We start from the raw sequence: 21035 nt of genomic DNA on the forward strand, positions 1-21035 counted from the left end.
TGGGTTATCAGTCGGCAGGTGGTGAGCAATTGTATTCTCTCCCCCTGTTATTTCCCTTATCATTATTATTATTGGTGGTAGCAGTAGTAGTTTTGTGTTATACCTTAGTAACTGGACTATTCTTATCCCAATCCATGGGAGTTACGTTCTTTCGATTCTCCTCCCCATCCCTCTGGGAGCAGGGGGAGGAGTGAGCGAGCAGCTGCGTCGTTCTGAGTTACCGGCTGGGCTTAAACCATGACAATATATATGTTTTGTTTACATTAACCATGTCTGCTCCTCTTCTGTAAATCTGCTGTTTGCATTAAAATAATGGCACTGACAAGTCAGAATGGTTGTTAATACTTGTTAGAAGAAAGTACAAATCCAAAAGTGGGTCTCTGAGCATTCATACACTTTTGATTTATGTTCACTATCATTATGGCTTGAAAGAAAACACATTGTGCAAGGCAATCCACTACATGAATCCGGGCTACTCATTTTTTCTGTCAGTATCACAGGCTAATGAGATTTGCCTATGGCTCATTAGATATGTGTTTGAGTTATATCTAGCTGGCTTAGAGACATTCATTCAAGGGAGATAATTGGAGTATCTCTATTAATGTGATATGTTAACCAGTACACTAATGACAGCTCTCGTTGAAGTTACCTTGAGATTCCCTCTATAAAATTTTGTTTCAGTTGCTGCACGTTTCTAAAATTCTCTCTGTTTGGAATGAATACTTTCAAACATAATTTTTGCCTGTGGCTGTGTAATTATAGAGAGTTGAATAAAAAGCCTTCCCTTCATGCTAGAATAAGGAGAATTAAAAAAAATATCTCTAGACATACTTTTCCTCCTGGAGGCTTTTTGGGCACCATAAATATCTCCAGTGCCAAGCATTTAATAATAGAAACTTGACAAAGTTACCAAACATAACAATTGCCTGTTGATATCCTGCAGAAAACAGATTTTTTTCATTGCATTGTGAACATGTTTCACTGATAAGTAGTAGTTAATACAACCCACAACAGTGGTTAACTCTCCCCTTGTGTTTTATGGGAATGATACTTGCTTAACTCTAAAGTATTAATGCTGCAATACACACTTTAAAAATACATACCCTGGTTTACCTAGAGTTTTGTGCAAAAAGACATTTTTTCATTGTTATTTACTAACTGAAACGACACTATCTACTTGATTTGCTTATTCCTGTTTTGCTGACAACTGCCTTTATTTTTGGTGTGTATATACGTGTTTTTTTCACTTCCTTCTGCACCTGCTTGTGTTCTCTGAGCATCTTGCATTCTATTTCTCTGCCATTATCCAAGGTGTAGGTTGAAAGTGGGTGTCTTCTGAGGCTGACGTATGTTAACTTAACTACAACTATTGGGTTCAGCATGGCTTACTTGGATGAAACTTCTTGTGAAATTACAATATTAGATAATTCCTTATAGCTTAAACTCTATGAAATTATAAAGGATAAATAGATAAACTATAGATGTCACAAACATCATGTTTATAGAGTACCACATTGTAGATGTAACACATTGTAGAGTAGTTCAGTCTACTAATGGAACTATAACGTGTTCCTTTTTTATTAGAGTTCTTATATAATCACCCTTTACATAAAGTTTAGGACTTCAACATAATCTGTAAAACCTTAAATATTTACAGTGAGAACTTCAAACCAACTGTGCGTAGCTCTTTAATGAATTAAATATCATTGTTATGTTTTGTTGTTCTCTATTATTTCTGTGATCTTTCCCAAGTGGAGGAGCTTCATTTAATTGGTTCTTCACTACCTCAGCAAGATACTATTCCTCTGCATGGAAGTGAGATACTATTCCTTTCTCTGGCCAATGGCAAAAACAAGTTTCACTTTTGGTCACTTTTATGCCATTTCGTGTATTTTTATATTGTCTCTTCCAGTCTTGTTTTAGTTTTCCTTTTTCCACCCATTGTGCTCCATTCACACTTTGGAAAATACTGGAGGTGTTTTGACAAGCTGAGACTGCTGAACCTTATGAAAAGTGATATGAATTTCTGGATTTTTTGCACCAAATTTGAAATAACTTATAACATGAACAAGAAATTCTCAAAAATATTCTGAAATTATGTAACCTATTTCCAAATATCTAATGTATGGCTGACTTCTGCTGGAGGAGGCCCAGCCTGGAGGCAAACCCAGCCAGGGTGCTTGCTGAGTTCATAGGGACACTTGGGAACCCTACCTGTAATTCTGCCTTCTGAATGAGAGGGATGTTGCACTTCAAGCTAACAGCCTGTTTAACTTAGAGTATTACAGTGTTTGCAGGTCAAGATTCAATTACTTTCCCATAAACAGTGTACAGGTGATTTATATGATCTAAAATCTGTATAGAACCTTTTTTGGCAGTCTTGGTAATCACTCAGATTCTGTTCCTGTGTGGCTATTTAGCAAGTAATTGGATTAATTACTAGGAAATCAGAATTTTATTTTGTCTGATGTGACTGACTGTACATCATTTAAATCTTAATCGCGTTACTATCTGGTCATATAAGTAATAAGTAATTTAAACATTGAGCATATCGGCTTCCATTTAAAAGACAGCATCCATTTATCATCATTTTAATGGAATTATACCATTGAAACAATTACTGCCAGGAGACAGTAGAAATATTGACATTATTGATTAAAATTAATTTCTTCATGAGGCTTCTACAGAAGCTGGAGTTGATGCTACTGGGTGCTGAACATATGCTAAAATATGTTGGATTACAAACAATCTCTTAAATACCACCAGGAATTGAGTCCACCCAGAACCTTGCAGGTTCAGACCCATTATATACACATAAATCCATTATGCTGCTGCAAACACCTCAAAGTTAATATTCATAATTAGATTCAAAGTAAGAAAAAAATGGTAGAGCAGTTCATTGTACTTGTTTTCAATTTCTTTTCCATATACTGTCTTTCTGGCTCTGATTTTATTACATATTTTTAGGCAAGCATGTTCCTTTTTTTCCACAGGTGAATCTCAGTTTTTGAAGGAACGCTGTATTGGAATAGGAAAGGAAATATACCTTTCAAATCATTCTCTCAAAGCAAGGAGTGCATGCAAAAGAATTTTAACACAAAGAATTTTGATGTTTGTCATCTGTTTACACTTTTTAAAACTTCTATTTGGGTCAGTTAGAACTTTTAGCAAGGCTTTCCTGGACTTCACGCAGACAAATTCAGGCAAGGTGCATTCAGAGACTACAGACTACAAAACTAGTGGATTCTTCTTTAGATGTGGTTCTCCATCAGACTCAAGATTATTTCTGGCAGTATCATCTTCTGCTGTATCAGTAACATCTTAGTCTGTATTGTTTAAAAATTACCTTTACCTGATGGAGCCTTATTTAGCCAGTGGAAGATTCCACCAAATAGATGCCTCTCCTAATCTGAGGCAGGCATAAGACTCCTTTAGACCCTTTAGACCCTTAGCCTTTTGATTTCCATGTCTGGAAATGGCAACCTCTTTTCCCCCTCCAAGGAAAGAAGAAATGAAGATCTTGCCTCTGGATGAAATGAAAAATCCGAATTGCCTTTTCCTTCAGTGAATCTGGCCTTTATGAGCAGCTTAGCTTGGGTTTTTATTTACAATGAATCAAAAAATTACAGTCATATCAGGATGTTTCTGTCTGTGGCTAATCTATTCTATTTACAGTCTTTGCTCGTAAAAACTAACTCTAAATCTAATATCAGAAAGAACTCTCATCTTGCAAAACCTTTGTGAATGTAGCAAAATGTTAACTTCTCAAATGACAGTTATGAGCTTCTCAATGAATTTCTAGCAATTATTTTCTTCATATGCTGTATAAAAGAAGCTGTAAAAAGAATTCTAATCTATTGTCTTTCAAATATTTTGTTCACTTCATGACCTAACCTGAAAACATAGAGAGGTTGTTACCTCTGCCTTCTGAAAAAGTAAGCAAATTCTGGAGAGGTTTGCTTGTCTCTGTGCCATGCCTAAAATAAAGATATAAGTCTTTCATAAGGTCATTTTATGCCAGCTAGCTTTTCAATATGCACTATATCAAGCTCAAAGTACATTTTTCTGTATATTTTATTGCATACTATATCGAATCTATAAGATATTTTATTGAGTTCATTATGTTTCATATTCATCCCATTACACTTTATTGAGTTCAGCATGATCTTTAATCTATAATGTACTTTCCTTTTATTTGGTACATTAGATCGTTTTTCCCTTTCTTTTTTTTGTCCCCATGATTACTCACATGATTTTTTCATGTAACTGTAATAATGTTACCTTATAAAATCATTTGACAGAAGGAGTTTATCAGCATTTTCATTTTTGAAGTGTGTTTTTTAGGAATCTATAAATTGGCTTGAGTTTAGAGTAAAATGTCTATCAAGGGATTCTGGGCACCAGAATTTTAAAGCCTGGTCATTTCAAATGTCTAGCAGAGAGGATTTGAGTCATAACTATATATATCTTAAAATCAAATCTGTTCATATATACAACCATTTTTGAAAGACTTTATAGTAATTCATGCTTTCTTTGCCATTTTAAAGGGCATTATAATTTACATCATCTCAATCAAAGCTTTAAATCTCAGCACACTTCCTGTGAGCTGGATTACCCCCATGTATTCTAAATAGCAACATTTGTAATCTCTGCTCAGGAGGCTTTGGTCTAGCATTTATGCTAAGAGCTAACAGGGGCCTGATTGCTGCACTATACTGAGCTGTGCCACTGATTCTCTTCTGTCATTTGTCTCCTTATTGCAAAAATAAGACCAATATTGTTTACCAGCTAATAGTGCTCTTAGTCATGCCAAATGCTTGTGCATAGATGAGTGAAGAAAAAGGCACTTAGCACCCAGGAATCATTACTATTCATCTATAAAAATACTGAATGATAAATGTTTCTTTTTCTTGTCTTTCAGATTATTACTTTAAGAGATTACATTCCCAAAATCATTGGTCCAGATGCTTTTAATCTGTATATTGGCCCTTATGCAGGTTATGATCCCACATTGAATCCTACAGTTTCCAATGTATTTTCAACAGCTGCCTTTCGTTTTGGTCATGCAACAATCCAACCAATAGTAAGAAGATTGAATGAACAGTATTTAGATGATCCAGAACTCCCGAATCTTCATTTGCATGAAGTTTTCTTTAGTCCTTGGAGGCTCATTAAAGAAGGTATGGTTTTATTTAAAATGTTTGGGGTTTTTTCCCAGAATATTGTAACTTTTTTCAAAGTTACTTATCTTGAATTAGGAATAGGAATATGTATTTAATTCCATCATTGATTGAAGTTGTCGAATGGGTTCCAGAGTACTAACATGAACTGGAATTATCACTCTGAGTTAAATAGTTGTCTGAATCAGAAAACAGTTACTCTCCAGATTAAACCAGTCTGGCAGAATGACAATAGACTGGTGATTGATGATGAAGATATTTAATATCTTTTTTTTTTTTTGTGGATTATTGTGTTATCAGATTGCAAATTTTCTTACACATGAAGAAAAAAATGAAGCCTTTTCATAACACTATTACTTCTGTTTCAAACTGAAAGAGATTTTTGCATGTGTTTGAATGTAAAGGCTATGTGACCAATCTTTAAAAACCATGGAAACATACATGCATTCACGTGTGTTAAGAAAGTTATAATGGTTTATATATATGCTGTAATGTTATATTACTTTTGTGTTTAAAGGAGGCTTGGATCCTTTACTAAGAGGTCTGCTAGCACATTCAGCAAAACTTCAGGTGCAAGATCAACTGCTGAATGAGGAGTTAACAGAAAAACTGTTTGTGTTGTCTAATAATGGTTCACTCGATTTATCATCACTAAATTTACAGCGTGGCCGTGATCATGGACTCCCAGGTCTATTGATTTTTCTTGAATTTTCTTCCAACTGGTAACTGAATTATAACTGTTTATATTTGGGATGTAATCCTAAGCTTTTAAATAATAGCTTTGGTAATCAGAAAAGTAACTTCAGTCTCTTTCTAAATGTAAGTTGATAATATTTTTAACTTTTATGGAAGAAAAATTTTCCACAGCATTTGAAATTAAAATAATCTGTTAAGTCTGGAATCTAGAAGGACAGTACTAGTGAGTGGATCTGGGTGTGCTCACTGTAGGTACCTGAGGCTTGTTCTTGCTGGAACCAGCTCCAGAGGAGTGGGATTTCTGCCTGCAACAGCTACTTGCCATTGGCAGGCTGCCCCCAGCCTTTGGGACAGGTCAACTTAGACACAACCTCATTGGCTCTACCAACCATAGGAGGTGTTGAGATGTCTCCAGGTGTGGTGTAGATGGCTTAGTTAGGTGTACAACTCATTTTAAGTAATAGTACATATTCGTTCCTGGGTTTTGCACTAAATTATTTAGTCCAATCAGCCCAGGATATGATTGGGCTAACAGTCAAGGAGCATTAGCCCATCAAGCCATGGGTGTACTAGCTTAGAAGAAGACTGCTGGTGTTTAGTTCTATTTGACTGCATCAGCTCTTAAAAAAATACAGTAGGTTGCCAGTTCTGTGTGCTTCTGAGAACAGAAGAAGCAATCCACAGCATGGCAATCAGGGCCTTTTTATTTTTAGAGGTGTCCTGCTCTGCTGCCTGAGCAAATCACTTTTACGTATGATTAAGAAACAAACATGGCCTGCTCTTCTGTGCTTTGAGCCCGACGTGCTAGTCATGAAGATAGGACTGGCTGATTGTCAAACGGCGTTATGTCTCTGGGTGACAACCCTCTCCATTTCTCCTGTATGACTCCACAGCTAGGAATACACAAGTTGTTGGCCCTGGGCAGTAGAAATGAAGTCTGACTCTGCCTTGGAGTTTAAAATTCTCGGCTATCCAAAGGTAGAAATGGAAGCTTAATATCCCAGAGCAGAAGTTAAAGTTTTGTTGAGATGTTGGGGAGTTTAATTCCCATGATGTAAAAGCAAGTAAAAGAAATTTATTTTCCAGACAGCTGGACATGTACCCTGGAATGTGACACTGCTTAGCAGAGTGCTTTAGTTACAAACATCATTCAGGTTACTTCCTGCCCACTCTCATCTAGCTCCTGTATTCCTACCCTGGAAATCTCAAGGCATAGTGCAGGCTCCTGTTATCTGTTATCATGTTTTCATTACGTAAATACAGGAGAATTGTTTTAAGCTTTTGTTTACCTTCATGAGAATGATGCAGAAATTCATTCTCTAGTTTCAGATCCTGCCATCATTTTCCTGATCAATTTAACCAATAATAATTGGCCTATTTTTAGACATAACTGTCTATGAGTATGATTAGGGTTGTCAGAATCCAGTGCTTATAAATTTATTAATTTCATATATCATGCCTAACAGTCAAGTCTAATCTTTTTCACAAAATATTTACAGGTTATAATGACTGGCGAGAATTCTGTGGCTTACCAAAACTGGAAACTCACACTGACCTGAATACAGTAATAACCAATCACAATATCACTGAAAAAATCATGGAATTGTACCACAATCCTAGCAATATTGATGTTTGGCTTGGTGGACTTGTAGAAGACTTTCTTCCAGGTGCTAGAACTGGTCCCCTGTTTGCGTGTATAATTGGAAAGCAAATGAAAGCACTAAGGGATGGTGACCGGTGAGTTTATTCATGCTGTTGAAGCACTTGTGTAAAAAAGCAGAAGCAATGGAGATTTTACAGATATTTGAGGATGCTTTCTAGTACATAAGACAAAATATGCTTTAAACAAATTATTCCCTGCCACTTCCACATTTTTATCTTAGCTCCTGCAGTTTTGTTGGGTGAACTTTTGATATTCTTCTTGGTCTGTATGTAGTCTCAATTGCAGATAACATGGGGATTGTTTCTATGGTGTTGAGGAGTCCAAATTTGCACTCCTAGCGGAAATGCAAGTTGCCACCCACAATTAAGTGTAGCAGGGGCAGCGAATTTCTGTGTGGATGGATGTACTACTGTGCAGGCTTTAACTATCCAGTCCCTGAGGGCTGCACTGGACTCAGGAATTGGAAGAACCTCGTCATTTTCCATGGCAGCCAGAGCAAAGTCAGAAGGGATGGGCAAAAACCTGTAATTCAGGCATCCTAGAGGGAATAATAAAAACACCATGTACCTGGTCTTGTGTGAACAGGAACTGCAGAGTGCTCCCAGAATTGCATCATTAGACACCGCATAGAATGTCCCTTCACCTAACCCTGCACTTACCACCACCAGGATCTTGTGCCAGTACAGCCCTCCACGCCAGAAAGGCAGAAGTGCAGCTTCAGGTCACAAAGGGGTGCAAGATGCAGTTTATATCTTGCTTCTGCTCCTGAAGCAATTATAAAACCAACCTTTTTTTATTTCCAGCATGTACTTGTGCAGTGATTTTGAATCTCATGAGAAGACTAATTTTAAACTGCTCACGCCATGCTACCAGTGGTGTTTTAAGTATATCTGGTCCTCATGCTCACCTTTAAGCTCCTCTCATAAGTCACTGTTGTGGAAAGAAACCATTATGTAAATAAGCATCCAAGGCAGAATTTAAATCTGAACTTTAAAAAATGTTAATTAATTAGCTCACAGGAAAAAGCAATGTTAATCGTAAAGGTGGTATCTTATTAGCATAAACTGTATAGATAAACATTCCACTCAGCTGTGTTAAGAATGCTGTTGAAAGTCCTCTGAATCGTACAGGCATAGTTGACCCTATCTGGGGAAGGATAATCTATCAAGGTCCTTCCAAGCCTTACTTCCATTATTCTGTGCCTTATGACACTACTTATTATTCAGTGTCTTATAATACAACTAGCATTAATTAAACAAGTATAATTCAATATATTAACTCCAAATTGAGAAAAAGAGAAATCTAGTCATAAAATAATTCCCCAAGTTTCTGCCACAAATATTGTGTCAGCTAACTTAAATGTAAAGTGGTATTCTGTCATTAATATTAAAGGAACCAAGAGAAGTTAGAAATGTGGAACAACATGTTATAGTTGTCACACAAAAAGTTCAAGAATGGAAAAGTCTGGCATTCATTGCAGTGCCTTGTCTGATAGAGTATTATCTACATCTGCGCAAGTAGCTCTACATGCTTACTAGATACATTAATTGACATGTCAGGAAGTAGAGATTTCAAAACATCCCTTCTAATGTACTTGTTTAAGTCCAGAAATCAGGACTAAGTGGATTTTTTGACTGACTGAACTCCATTCTGATAGACTTAAAATCTTTTGTCAGTAATCTGACAGAACATGAAGGGATTTCTTTTTCCAATGTACTAAACTCAGGCACTGTCTTAACCTCAGGCAAATCACCTGGAACAAATTGTTTCTGTTCCATCAGTCTTGATTTTCTTTTTCCATCTCTTTCTACTCTGAATCTTTTTGTGACCTCAGGATTTGCAACAGTTGGGCAAAAATCCTGGAGCTGGCTTTGTCACTCTAGAATAGGGAGGCTTGCGTCTCTTTTTTTTTCACTTTTATTTTTTTACTCTAGCACTGTAAAATTCACCTGATACAAATCAATTAGAACAACCTTTGCTAAAGTAAAGACCTATCTGATGGGTAGATTAAAAATAATTTTCTGCTCAATACTTCTCAGCAGTGTACACAAAACTGAATTTTGTGATAAAAGTAGAATTAGAATAGGTTTTGATGTACACGAAAGGGGAAATGACGGGTGTAGGAGAGCTGAGTGGAGCCAAGTCTTTGATGGCTTTGGTTATGGGAAAAGGTCTGGGAGCAGCCAGCGAGGTTTCAGGATGCTCTGAGAAGTCTGGGGACCATGTGCACGTGAGGGGTAGCAGGAAGACATCTTTCCTTCTTTCCTCTCTTCAGCCCCTCCATCTCTCCTGTATTTCTTGTCAAAGTGCTGTCAAGGTGTGGGACATTCACTCCATCCCTGGTTCTCTAGATTTCCTCTCCCTCCAGTATAGGCAAAGTGGGACAGGTTTCTCCCCAGATTGTCCTGCTGTAGGTAACCATTTGCCTACAGTTTTCCAAAATTCCACATGCACTTGTCTTAACTGGTACACTCCTCTGGGCAGCAGGGTCCATTTTGCCCTGAAAAGCCCCTCCAGGACGCAACAGCAGCCCTCATATTGCCCAGAACACAAACATGACTGTCAGACTTCCCATTTGCATAGAACAGTATCAGATGGTTCATAAAAAACCTAACACACTTCACACATGCCAGGTTTACACAGAGTCCACAGTCAAAACTGCTGTTTGCTTCTGATCATAAAAATGTAAACACAAAACCCACAGGCTTTTCTAGAAACTCCAGCCATATTGCCCCATTGTTATGGACTGCTGAGTCCTGTGTTAAACCTGCGGTCAATTTGTACAATGTGAACACATCCATAGTCTACTGCTAATAGTCCTAGGACATATTACCATAAATCCTGCCTAGCATTTGGGAAAATCCTAATTGGCCTGAGTACCACAGAGAACTATCTTAGCATTTTAGCAGTGCTTAACACTGTTTAATGTACTAATGCATATATGCCGTCAAATTCTCCAGAAATACTATTTTGCCATTCATGACATGTCATGATACTGTTTATCTTCTCTTTTTTTATCCCCCAGTGTTTTCTTTCCCTTTCCTTTTATCTTTAAACATATATGTATTTGTGTGTGCACACATATATTATACATAATATAACAGCTACACCTTGGTAGCACCAACTAATTCTTCTGATCTGGTGCTGCACTCCCGATCTGGCAAAAAGGAAAAAGTACCTCCTTTCTGTTCCAGCCAGTCCTCTTAGCTTACCTTTTTGTATGATCAAAAGCACAATTACTGTCTTACAATTTTCTGCTATAATGAATCTGCAGATCTAAAGCTTTCTTAGCAAATTAAGAACTCCATATTAAACAGAGGAGTATTCAGCAATACCTGTTTTCATAAGAACCATTCAGTAATGGCAAGCAGAATTCAAAAACTATGGTATAGGGAAATCTATGACAGCTACTCCTGTAATTCCCCTGTGATTTATGCTTAAAACAATTGATCATTGCACACTGAATGCTGGTGTGCATAAGATTAAGCACCCAGTTCCAAGTGTTTCTCTCAGGATTGTAACTTTTGTGGCCCTGTATCATCAATGAAAAATAATTTTGCAAATGTGAGTGATTAATAGTTTTAACCAGCTGACTTTAACACACCATCTGAGTTGACTAATAGGTCAGACTCATACTAGCCTTTTAGTGACTTTCAAGATGGGTATTTAAGTCTGCAAATCATGGTGTTTACTGTTACTATTGTATCCACCTACATTTGCTATATTCTTTTTGGTCTTTTACGGAGGGTACTATGAAAGCAAGAATAATCAACTCTTTGAATTTGATATTTTCAAAATGTTTCTTCTAGATTTTGGTGGGAAAATGATAATGTTTTCACAGAAGCTCAAAAGCATGAACTCAAGAAACACTCATTGTCCCGCGTGATTTGTGATAATACAGGAATTTCTGAAGTGCCAGCAGATGCCTTTCAACTTGGAAAGTTTCCACAGGATTTTAAGCATTGTGTCAATATACCTGGGATGAATTTAGAAGCTTGGAAAGAATTTTATCAGGAAGGTAGTACGGTAATTGCCAATCTTTTTTGATGGGAGAGGAGAGTAGTTAGACAACTGACCTTGGTTTTGGCAGGTCTTGAATCACTGGTTTGATGCAGATCTTTAGTATTTCTACCACTTTAAAATGAGATCTAGGTCTTTCTCTCCTCCTTTCTCAGCTTCCTCTGTAATAGTGTTTTTCAACTTCATTCTGATAACATGAATGGATTGTGAGATATTCAGACATTATGGCAACTGAGGCAGAAGTTCTTACATGAAAGAAAATGTTAACTAAGAACTATGCAGAACATGATGTTAGAAGATAATGTTAATTTTGCAAAGCTTATAAGCCAAACTTGGGGTATTCGTTATAAACTATTGTCCAGAAATGAACAATTGCATTCTTGATCACCTTAAAACATACAAGTAATTTCACTGAAATTTATTTGTAGCAGTAATGAAGAATAATGTCCAATGTCTGTTTGCGAGGATAAGGTGGTAATTATCTTAAAGTTTGTAATACAGTCGTTTTATTTGTAGAGGAAACATGTGGAACACCAAAGAGTGTAGAAAATGGTGATTTTGTATACTGTTCAGAAACTGGAAAATCTACAGTGACTTATTCATGTCAATATGGATTTCAATTACAAGGAGAAGAGCAATTAACCTGCACAAGTAAAGGATGGAACTTTGAGGCTCCTGTTTGTATAGGTATCTATTTTTTTTTTTTTTTTGGTTGGTTTTGAATTTTCTAAAAGCTAAAGTCCAGCACAGCTCATCAGAAGTGAGCTTCCTCCTTGTAGTCAACTCCCTCCCTCTTGTAGCCAACCTTCAGGTTTTATAGGTACAATAGCATGATAATTTGAAACTCCCCTTGCTCCAGAATTGCTATCTCAATCTCTACCCATCCTGATTCAGCAATCAGGTTGATGATGATAGGAAAATGTCACTAAAAATTACCTAATCAAGAAAAATTGAGTCTATCAACAACCAGTTGGAAAAAAAGGTAATAAATCAAAAGTAGATATTGCTTCCACCTACATGCAATATAAAAGCAAGACAAACAGTGGTCATCCTGGACAGAGCAGATGAAAATCAGTAAAAATATACAGCCTTTCAACTTTCATGCAAATTTTTGAGGGAATGCCCTTCTGTTATATTAATTATTCTTTTCTCTCTTCCTTTTGTCTTATTTTTACTGTTGAATAGAAAGTGACAAGAAGAAAGAGAATATTGTAAATATGTTACAAGGCCTTCGCTCTCCACAGCTATGATGGATGAATTCTCTCTGTTCACATTTTTAAATGTGTGTGTTTATAATGGTGTGTGTATATATGCACTTATATATACATATATACACACACTCGTACTGCTCAGCTTTATAAGAACATAAGCGAACATGAAACCTGAGAAGGCCATATTTAGGAATATATTATGGATGGTGGTAAATTAATTTGAATGCAAGGGCTCCAGCTGATCCGCAATAGTCTGCTTATCGGTATTTCTGTGACAGCAGAAAAGAAAGCTATTCATTCTAATTGTATACCTGGTATGGAAAAAATCAAATGAAATTTGCAGCTCTTTCCTTTATCCAAATCCTATTTATGCACTGAATTCCACCCACATAAATACCATATAAAGAAATAAAGCTGTTAAATGAATTATAATAAAATCTTTTCAATAGATTAATGCTCTGGCAGAAAACTGAATAAATAAGTTAGACAAATGAATCATTCCTTGTCCTAGTTTCTTTTACTATGTTCAGTAATGTAAACAAAAGACTGTATATCTGCTATAGGAAAACAAGCTGCTGCATATATTAAATAAGCAATGCCTTTATTAAAAGAAAACCATCAAAACCAACTTATGCAGATGCTACTTGAGTTTTACAGTAGAAAGCACTTTGTTCCATGCATGTCTGTGCAATGTGTTCCCATTCTTTTAAATGTTTAGCAAATTAAGAATAAATCAAGCAGTATAATGAGGAGAATAGAGCTTAGCATTTTTGCAGATGGTGTCAAAATTATATGCTGCTCTGGAAAAGACAGAGTGGTCTGCTGACAAAAACATAGGAATCTGAGAGCTGCTAGTTTCTGCTTACTAACTTTGGCTTTGAAAGAAATAATTTCTATTGATTCAGGAAGTCATTCAGAGCTAGACTATGCTACCTTTTTTATATTGTTATCTTACTCTTGATAGATAACTTTATTTTGCTTTAATCAAGCACTGCTCTCTTTGAGTCATAGGGTAAACTGATAAGATCTGACATGCACTATTTAGTGATGGAAAAAAGTTAGCTACTTAACAGCATGACTACGGATATACAAAAGCTGAAATAGCATATTTGAATTACAGTGCAGGCAGAGCCTGTGCAGGTTTTCCTTCCCAGATGATCATGAAGTCAGTGGGAATTAACCCAAAATTTAGTCTTGAAAGGAGTAATACTTATTCAGGAATCTTCATCCAGAACAACTTCTTTTCTTGCTTCAGAGAGGTATTATTAGAGTTAGTGTTTTTTAAGTATTCTGAAGTTTAAGATTATTCCTTGAATAAGGCAGTCTTTTGACTGTCTCAGTTGATGGCTAGCTTTGGACACAACTACTGTTTTGTATTAAAATTTAAGAGAGGATCAGGCTAATCCTATTTCCAATGATAGAATTCCCTAAGTGGTCTGAGTGACAATGCTAAACTAAGTCAGGAAATCATTCCTACAAGGTCAGTTTCTAATACTGATGAAAAAGAGCTACTTAGCCTGAAGTGGTAGATCAAACACTGTGGTAGGGAAGGAAAGGATTATAACCAAAATCAGAGGACACTGAAGGCTGAGCTTGTTGCCCACAAATGGGCTTGCAGTGCTTGCAGGACCATGGGTCAGAGACATTAAACAAGCTGCAAAAGATTGTATAGAACCAATGGGAAACTATCTAAAACAGCACTGCATGCTTATCTTTAAGCAACTGAATCCAGTCCTGCAAATAAGTAATACACAGAAAGAAGAAAGATGCAGAAATATAGGAAAGAGTTTTTTCCTTCACTGAGTACTTTCTCTCCTACACTTCACACTGTCTCCCATTTCATCACATAATCAGAATGTGCGAGTGAAAGGTTTTGAATGGCCTCAGGAACAATATGTTTATGTACATTTTCCAATGCATAATTGTTCATCTTCTCAATATTCTGCCAGGATGTTGTCATTTCACAGAACTCGTACAGCATTCAGAAACAACTGTCTTTTCAGTGATATCACAGATTAGTGTTATAAATTTTGTAACCAAAGCTAATCTTAATCGTTGGTCCTCAAAATCATTCCCAGAAATATATAAAGCTATGTCAGTGTTATTATTTTCAATATCTCAATATAGCACAGTATGGGGAAAGCTTATAGAGGAACTCAAAGTCTTAGGACATAAACGCATACAAAAAGTGTTCTCAAGCTTACAGTTTGCATTTTTGAAAATTCTGCCAATTGCAGAAAAAAAACCCTTCCCCAGAAAACCCCCAGACAAACCCTACGCCCCTCAAACAACCCCTCAGTTTGTACTTTTAACAGTAACAATAAGGTTCTTTGTCAGTATCTCTGTGTCATTGAAAGTATACAATACATTTCATTTCTGTAGAAGGTGTGTATGATAAGGTAGTAATCCCTCTCTGTAATTTGTAATGACTATTGATCCCTGTGTATCCATTTTGCAGACATCAATGAATGTGAAAATAAGATTAACCCACCATGCTCTCCTTCTGCTAAATGCGTTAACACTAAAGGCAGCTATAAATGTCTCCGTACTGATCCTTACAAGCTGGCAGAAGATGGAAGAACATGCACTGGTAATGCTTGTGAACCTACTGTCCATTAAAACTTTCTCTGTTCTGTTTTATAATGCTGTAAAAATCATAAAATTGACATTTGTTGAAGATTTGTTAATAATCGTAAAAAACCTCTACACAGTCATGGGCATAAAGATACAGTCAGATTCTGTAAAGTAAATGAAGGTACTGAATAAATAATACAGACACAGAAGTAAGCTTTTCATTTTTCATTCCTACTATATATAAACCACTAAGTATTTCCTGATAGTACATATGAAGAGAGGGTCAAATCTGTCTCAGTTTCTCCTAGTTAGTATCTAAACTCAGCATCTAATTCTTAATTAAGTTCCGCCTACTACATTCCAAAACTGTTAACTCTTTTAGAGCTAGCATAAACTATGCATCTTGTTTTTCAGCGTTTCAGCATGTGTGAAAGGTGTATTGTGTCTCAAGGTTTAGGTGGGGAGTGTGAGTGTAGCTGCCCACTGATGTTGAGCAATACCTGTTCTGGGAAAGAGTGCATAGATCTGTGAAAAGCTCCATGAAAACCTGTAATCCAAACTCAAGTGGATGGATATCTACTTTGCCAAAGTGCCCAAAGGAAGCATAGACAGTTTAGAGTGCTGAAATCTTGCATATTGAGCGCTGCATGCCATGCAATCATGAGTAGACTGAATCTCACTGATGGCACATTTCTTGTTTCCTGTTTCAAATGCCTTGATTATGACATGTGGGATTACACTGTCCTTTGTTATTAATCGCACAAAGAAAACACAGGAAGACAGTTCCCCAGAAAAAAAAGAAAATATTAATCTTGTAAACAGACAGACATCTTCACTAATACGATGTACGTCCAGTCAGTTTTCCAGCTGTGATTCAGTACCACATGATCATATCGCTCACATGACACCTCATCCGTCAAATGAAGCCTTAGGTGAGTCCGTGTGAAATCACCAAAGACCCAAGAGTGAAGGACAGTGGGAGACTGCACTAATATGGCTGCACTTGTCATCCCTTTAGGCAGGTGCACCATCAAAAGTACCTTCCCAAGAGTGAATGTTGCCAGAAGGAGCTAGCTCTCTCTTGCTATAGCGCATGCAAACGTAAATCGTCAGGAGCAACTCTTTCTGGAATAAGACTAAAAAGAAATGGTGCTAGTCATTCAGAGTTTCATCTTTTAACATATCACAAAAATAGAAATAAAACCCCACCTTCTTTGTGAGTGTTTCTTATCTTTATTTACAGTTTATTCCTTCACCCATTCAATCATGGTTTCCTTTATTTACCATTCTAAATCCAGAGACAAAAACCTGCCTTCAGGTTAGCTTAAAGAGATTAGTTCACTGCTGTTGATGACTACAAAGGCAGATTGTATAAAGACACTGCACTGGCATGAATGTAAGGCAGCTCCAAATATAAGGTCAAATTTATATTTCGAAGGACAAAACAGAAAATGCTTACAGTCAGTGCTGTAACTGATCATTACTCCAGACCAAGTCAAATGTGCTTTTCAGAGCTTCATTGGCTTTCTGATAACTCAAAAAAATGGGTGCAGGTACAGCCACCCAGGTCACAGCTGAATGTCTGGTGTAAAAGTTTAACACCCTCCTTTAGACCTCAATGGCTAGAGAAGTTTGTCATCTCCATGGACCCATCCTTGCATGCTAAGCTAAGGTTTGGGTTTTGGGATGTCTACAGTCAGTCATAACAGTTTCTGGTATGTAACACACATTGCTTCCTCTTACAGCTTAAAGCTATGGAAAGAAATGCCCATTGACAAATGACTGTCAAAATTTGGCAAGTGATTACCTTGCATTCTTTTACAGAAATACTGAGACTTGCTTTACAGTATCTCTGTCATAATGGCATTTTAAACTGGTTGGTCAATTTGAAATTGACCAACAACTCTTTAAGCTACTGCAAAGTGTCAGCCATTACTATTAATTAGAATTTATATTGACAAACTTTTCAAAGACATCATCCTCCTTCTTAGATTCAAGGATGCAATTGCAGCTATTCTTTACGTCATTACTTCTTCACCTACTCAGTAGGAGCGCCTACCTAAGTACCATGTGTAAAAGGCAATGTTTGAAGATGAAATCCTCTAAAAAAGTGGTGTCTGAGGCATACATACTGAAGGATTAATGCTAAGCCCAAGTTTCAGTGTTCTCATTATGTGAACTGTAACCTGGGTATGCATTCCTAGGAAAAAAGGAGGAGGAATGAGAAGTCTGTGTGCAGTTACAAGCTTGTGACCTCACTGGGATCACAGAAACATGGTGGGATAGCTCACGCAGCTGAAAGACCAGCTGGGAAAGTGGCAGGGTGGAGCATGTTACACTTTTTGTGAGAGAGCAGAAGGAATATGTGGGGCTCTGCTTTGGGATGGGTCAGGAGTCAATGGAGAAGTTACAGGTCAAGATCGGTGGGCAGGGCAATATGGCTGCTGTAGTAGATTGTATGTATGTGCTATGGATTTATCAGGAGCAAGAAGTATACAAGGCCTACTTCAAACAACTGGAAGAACCCTCAAATTCACAGACCCTGGTCCTCATGGGAAACTTTAGCCACACTTTAACCTGGAAGGACAACACAGCAAGGCACAAGTAATCTAGGAGATTTCTGGAAAGCATTGACAGGTTCCTGACACAGGTGATCAAGAAGACACCTATGAAAGGTGTCCTGTGTGACCTGATACTTATAAATGGAAGAATCACAGAATTGTTGAGTTTGGAAGGGACCTCTGGAGGTCATCTTGCCCGATCCCTCTTCAAGCAGGGCCATCTAAAGCCAGTTGACCAGAACCATGTCCAGACAGGTTTAGAATATGTCCAAGGATGAGGATTCCACAACCTTTTTGGGCAAAAGCCAATGCTCAGCCACCTCTAGTAATAAATGTTTCCTGATGTTCACATGACACCTCCTGTATATCAGTTTGTTCCCATTATGTCTTGTCCTGCCACAGGGCACCACTGAAAAGTGCCTGGCTCCGTCTTCTATGCACCTTTCCTTCATGCATTTAAACACATTTATAAGGTTGCCCCTGAATCTTCTCTTCTCAAGGCTAACCAGTCCTAGCTCTCTCAGCCTTACCGGATAGGAGAGATGCTCTAGACTTTTACCATCTTCATGACCCTTCATTGGACTTGCTCCAGTATGTCCATATCTGTCTTGCACTGAGGAGCACAGAACTGGATTCAGGACTCCAGATGATGCCTCACCAGTAGAGGGGAAGGATGACCTCTCTCAACCTGTTGGCAATATTTTGCTTAATGAAGCCTAAGATATCATTAGCTGTCTTTTCATCAAGGTTGCATTGCTTGCTCATATTCAGCTTGGTGTCCACAAGGACTTACAGGTCCTTTTCTGCAAAGCTGCTTTCCAGCTAGTCATCCGCTAGCATATATGGACGCGTGGGGTTGTTTCTCCCCTAATGCAGGAGTTTGCAGTTCCCCTTGTTGAACTTTATGAGGTGCCTGTCAGACCATATCTTCAGCCTTCTGAGGTCTCTCTGGATGGCAAGTTGACCCTTCTGGCATATCAGCCGCTCCTCCCAGTTTTGTGTCATCTGCAGACTCTGCCCCATCATCCAGATTGTTAAAATGTTAAACAGGCCTGGCCTCACTATTAATCCCCAGGGTACACTGCTCGCTCCTGATCTCCGATTAGACTTTGTTCCACAGATTACCATTCTCTGAGCCTGGTAGATGAGCAGAGTGCAGTGGATATGGTCTACCTAGACTTTGGTAAGGTTTTTGTCAGAGGAGCTGAGAGTAGGTGGACTGAAAACTGGCTGAGCAGCTGGGCCCAGTGGGTTGGCAGAGTGGCACAAAGTCCAGTTGGAGGCAAGTCACTGGTGATGTACCCAAGCACTGATGCTGAGGCCAACTCTATTTAGATTCTTTGTTAATGACCCGGAGGATGGGGCAAAGTAAATCCTCAGTAGTTCATATGTGATACAAAACTGGGAGGAGTGGTTGACACACGAGGCAGAAGTGCTGCCATTTGGAAGGATAACGACAGTCTGGAGAGTTGAGCAGACAGGAACTTCATAAAGTTCAAGGGAGGTGCAAAGTCTTGCACCTGGGGAGGAACAACCCCAGGCACCCATGAATGCTGGGGGATGAGTACCTGGAAAGCAGCTTGTCAGAAACAGATCTGTTGGTAGACACCAAGTTGGATAAAAGCTAGCAATGCTCCCTTGCACCTAACAAGGCCAAAAGTATCCTAGGCTGCATTTATGAAGAGCATGGCCAGTAGCTCAAGGAGGTGACCAGCACTGGTGAGGCACAGCAGACTGGTGAGTGCTGTGTCCAATTCTGCGTTCTCCAGTACAAGAAAGATACGGAATTACTAATTTGAGCTGAGTGAAGAACAGTGAAAACAATGAAGGGGCTAGAGCTTCTCTCTTTATGAGGAGACCTTCAGAGAGCTGGGACTGTTCAGCCTGAAGAACAGAAGGCTCGGGGAGGGTCTTGCCAATGTGTATAAATGCCTGCTGAAAGGGAATTAAGATACAGACAGACTCTTCTCAGTAGTGCCCAGTGACAGGAAAAAAGTCAAGGAGCGCCAACTAAAAAACATTAAAAAACCCCAAACAAACAAAAAGTGTTTTACTGTGAAGGTGGTCAAACATTGGAACAGGTTTCCCAGAGAGGTTGTGGAGTCTTCATTCTTGGACATACTCAAAACCTGACTGGATATGGTCCTGGGCAATCATCTGTAACCGGTCCTGCTTAAACCTGACTAGTTGATCTCTAAAGGTCCCTTCCAACCTTCATGATTCTTTGATTCTGTAATTAGGTATGGAGAAAAGGAACAGGTTTCTAGCAGTTTTTCACATGGCAAGCTGTGGTTCTTAACATGCTCATGTGCACAGCTCACTGTCATTTCTCATACTGCTTCCACTTGGAAAGAAGTAGTTAATTAGCTACTTGACAGTAGGTTGCTCCCAAAAATATTTGTATTAACAAGTGAAAAGAGAATGTTACCAACAGTCAACTGTGTTCTGGTTTGTTTAATTTCCATATTAAAAAAAATAAAAATAAAAATTTACATAAAACAACATTTCTTATTTTTTTTATTTTTACATCAGCTGATATAATAAGTTTTTATCAAGGTTGGTTTGTTGGTCTGTTCTTTTTGCATTTTTGAGGACATCATTCATAAGGCCCAACCGATTTCACTGTATATTTAGAATGAGGTTTTGAGCCTTGGTAAAAAAGGTGATGCAACACTACTAAACCAACATATTGATTACAATAAATGAGCAGCTGAAATTTAGCAGCAATACGAATTTGGGGATCTGCAGTAAAGAGTGATTTAAAATTATGAGAGCACTTCACATTATTGTGAACATTTCAATCTTCAAAACTAAAGTGCTCTTAACATTCTGATGAGCTCTAGTAATGTTAACTATTCAATACTGCAAATCCGTATAACCTTCAATCCTACTTTTATTGGTGGAATTAGTCAGTAGGCTCATGGCTTTCGTTTCTAAGGTTGGATAATGTTTTTGGCTTATATGGAAACTTGTATAGGGCAACTTTGCTCAGGAAGTGAATTCATTGAGTTGCCTCAAATCAAAGTTGATCAGCTCTTACCACTTTGGCCCATGGTTTGTGTAATTGTTAGAAGTAAAGAAAGAAAATAAAGAAGTCCCATCTTTCCATCTATGCATACTCTAACCAAGA

The 21035-nt window shown here is 37.8% G+C and overlaps 1 protein-coding gene across 1 annotated transcript in view; it reads left to right on the forward strand.

Annotated features, from left to right (window-relative positions):
• The window catches only part of TPO (thyroid peroxidase), a 38226-nt gene extending 22837 nt beyond the window's left edge, over nt 1-15389 (forward strand). The window contains 6 exon segments of the mRNA XM_030489711.1: nt 4922-5180; nt 5698-5868; nt 7376-7613; nt 11349-11557; nt 12076-12246; nt 15229-15389. Of these exon segments, the coding sequence (XP_030345571.1) occupies nt 4922-5180; nt 5698-5868; nt 7376-7613; nt 11349-11557; nt 12076-12246; nt 15229-15389 (1209 nt within the window).
• Nucleotides 15390-21035: the final 5646 nt, after the last annotated feature.

Source organism: Strigops habroptila, chromosome 6 (genome assembly GCF_004027225.2).
Source record: "Strigops habroptila isolate Jane chromosome 6, bStrHab1.2.pri, whole genome shotgun sequence".
Lineage (NCBI taxonomy): Eukaryota > Metazoa > Chordata > Aves > Psittaciformes > Psittacidae > Strigops > Strigops habroptila.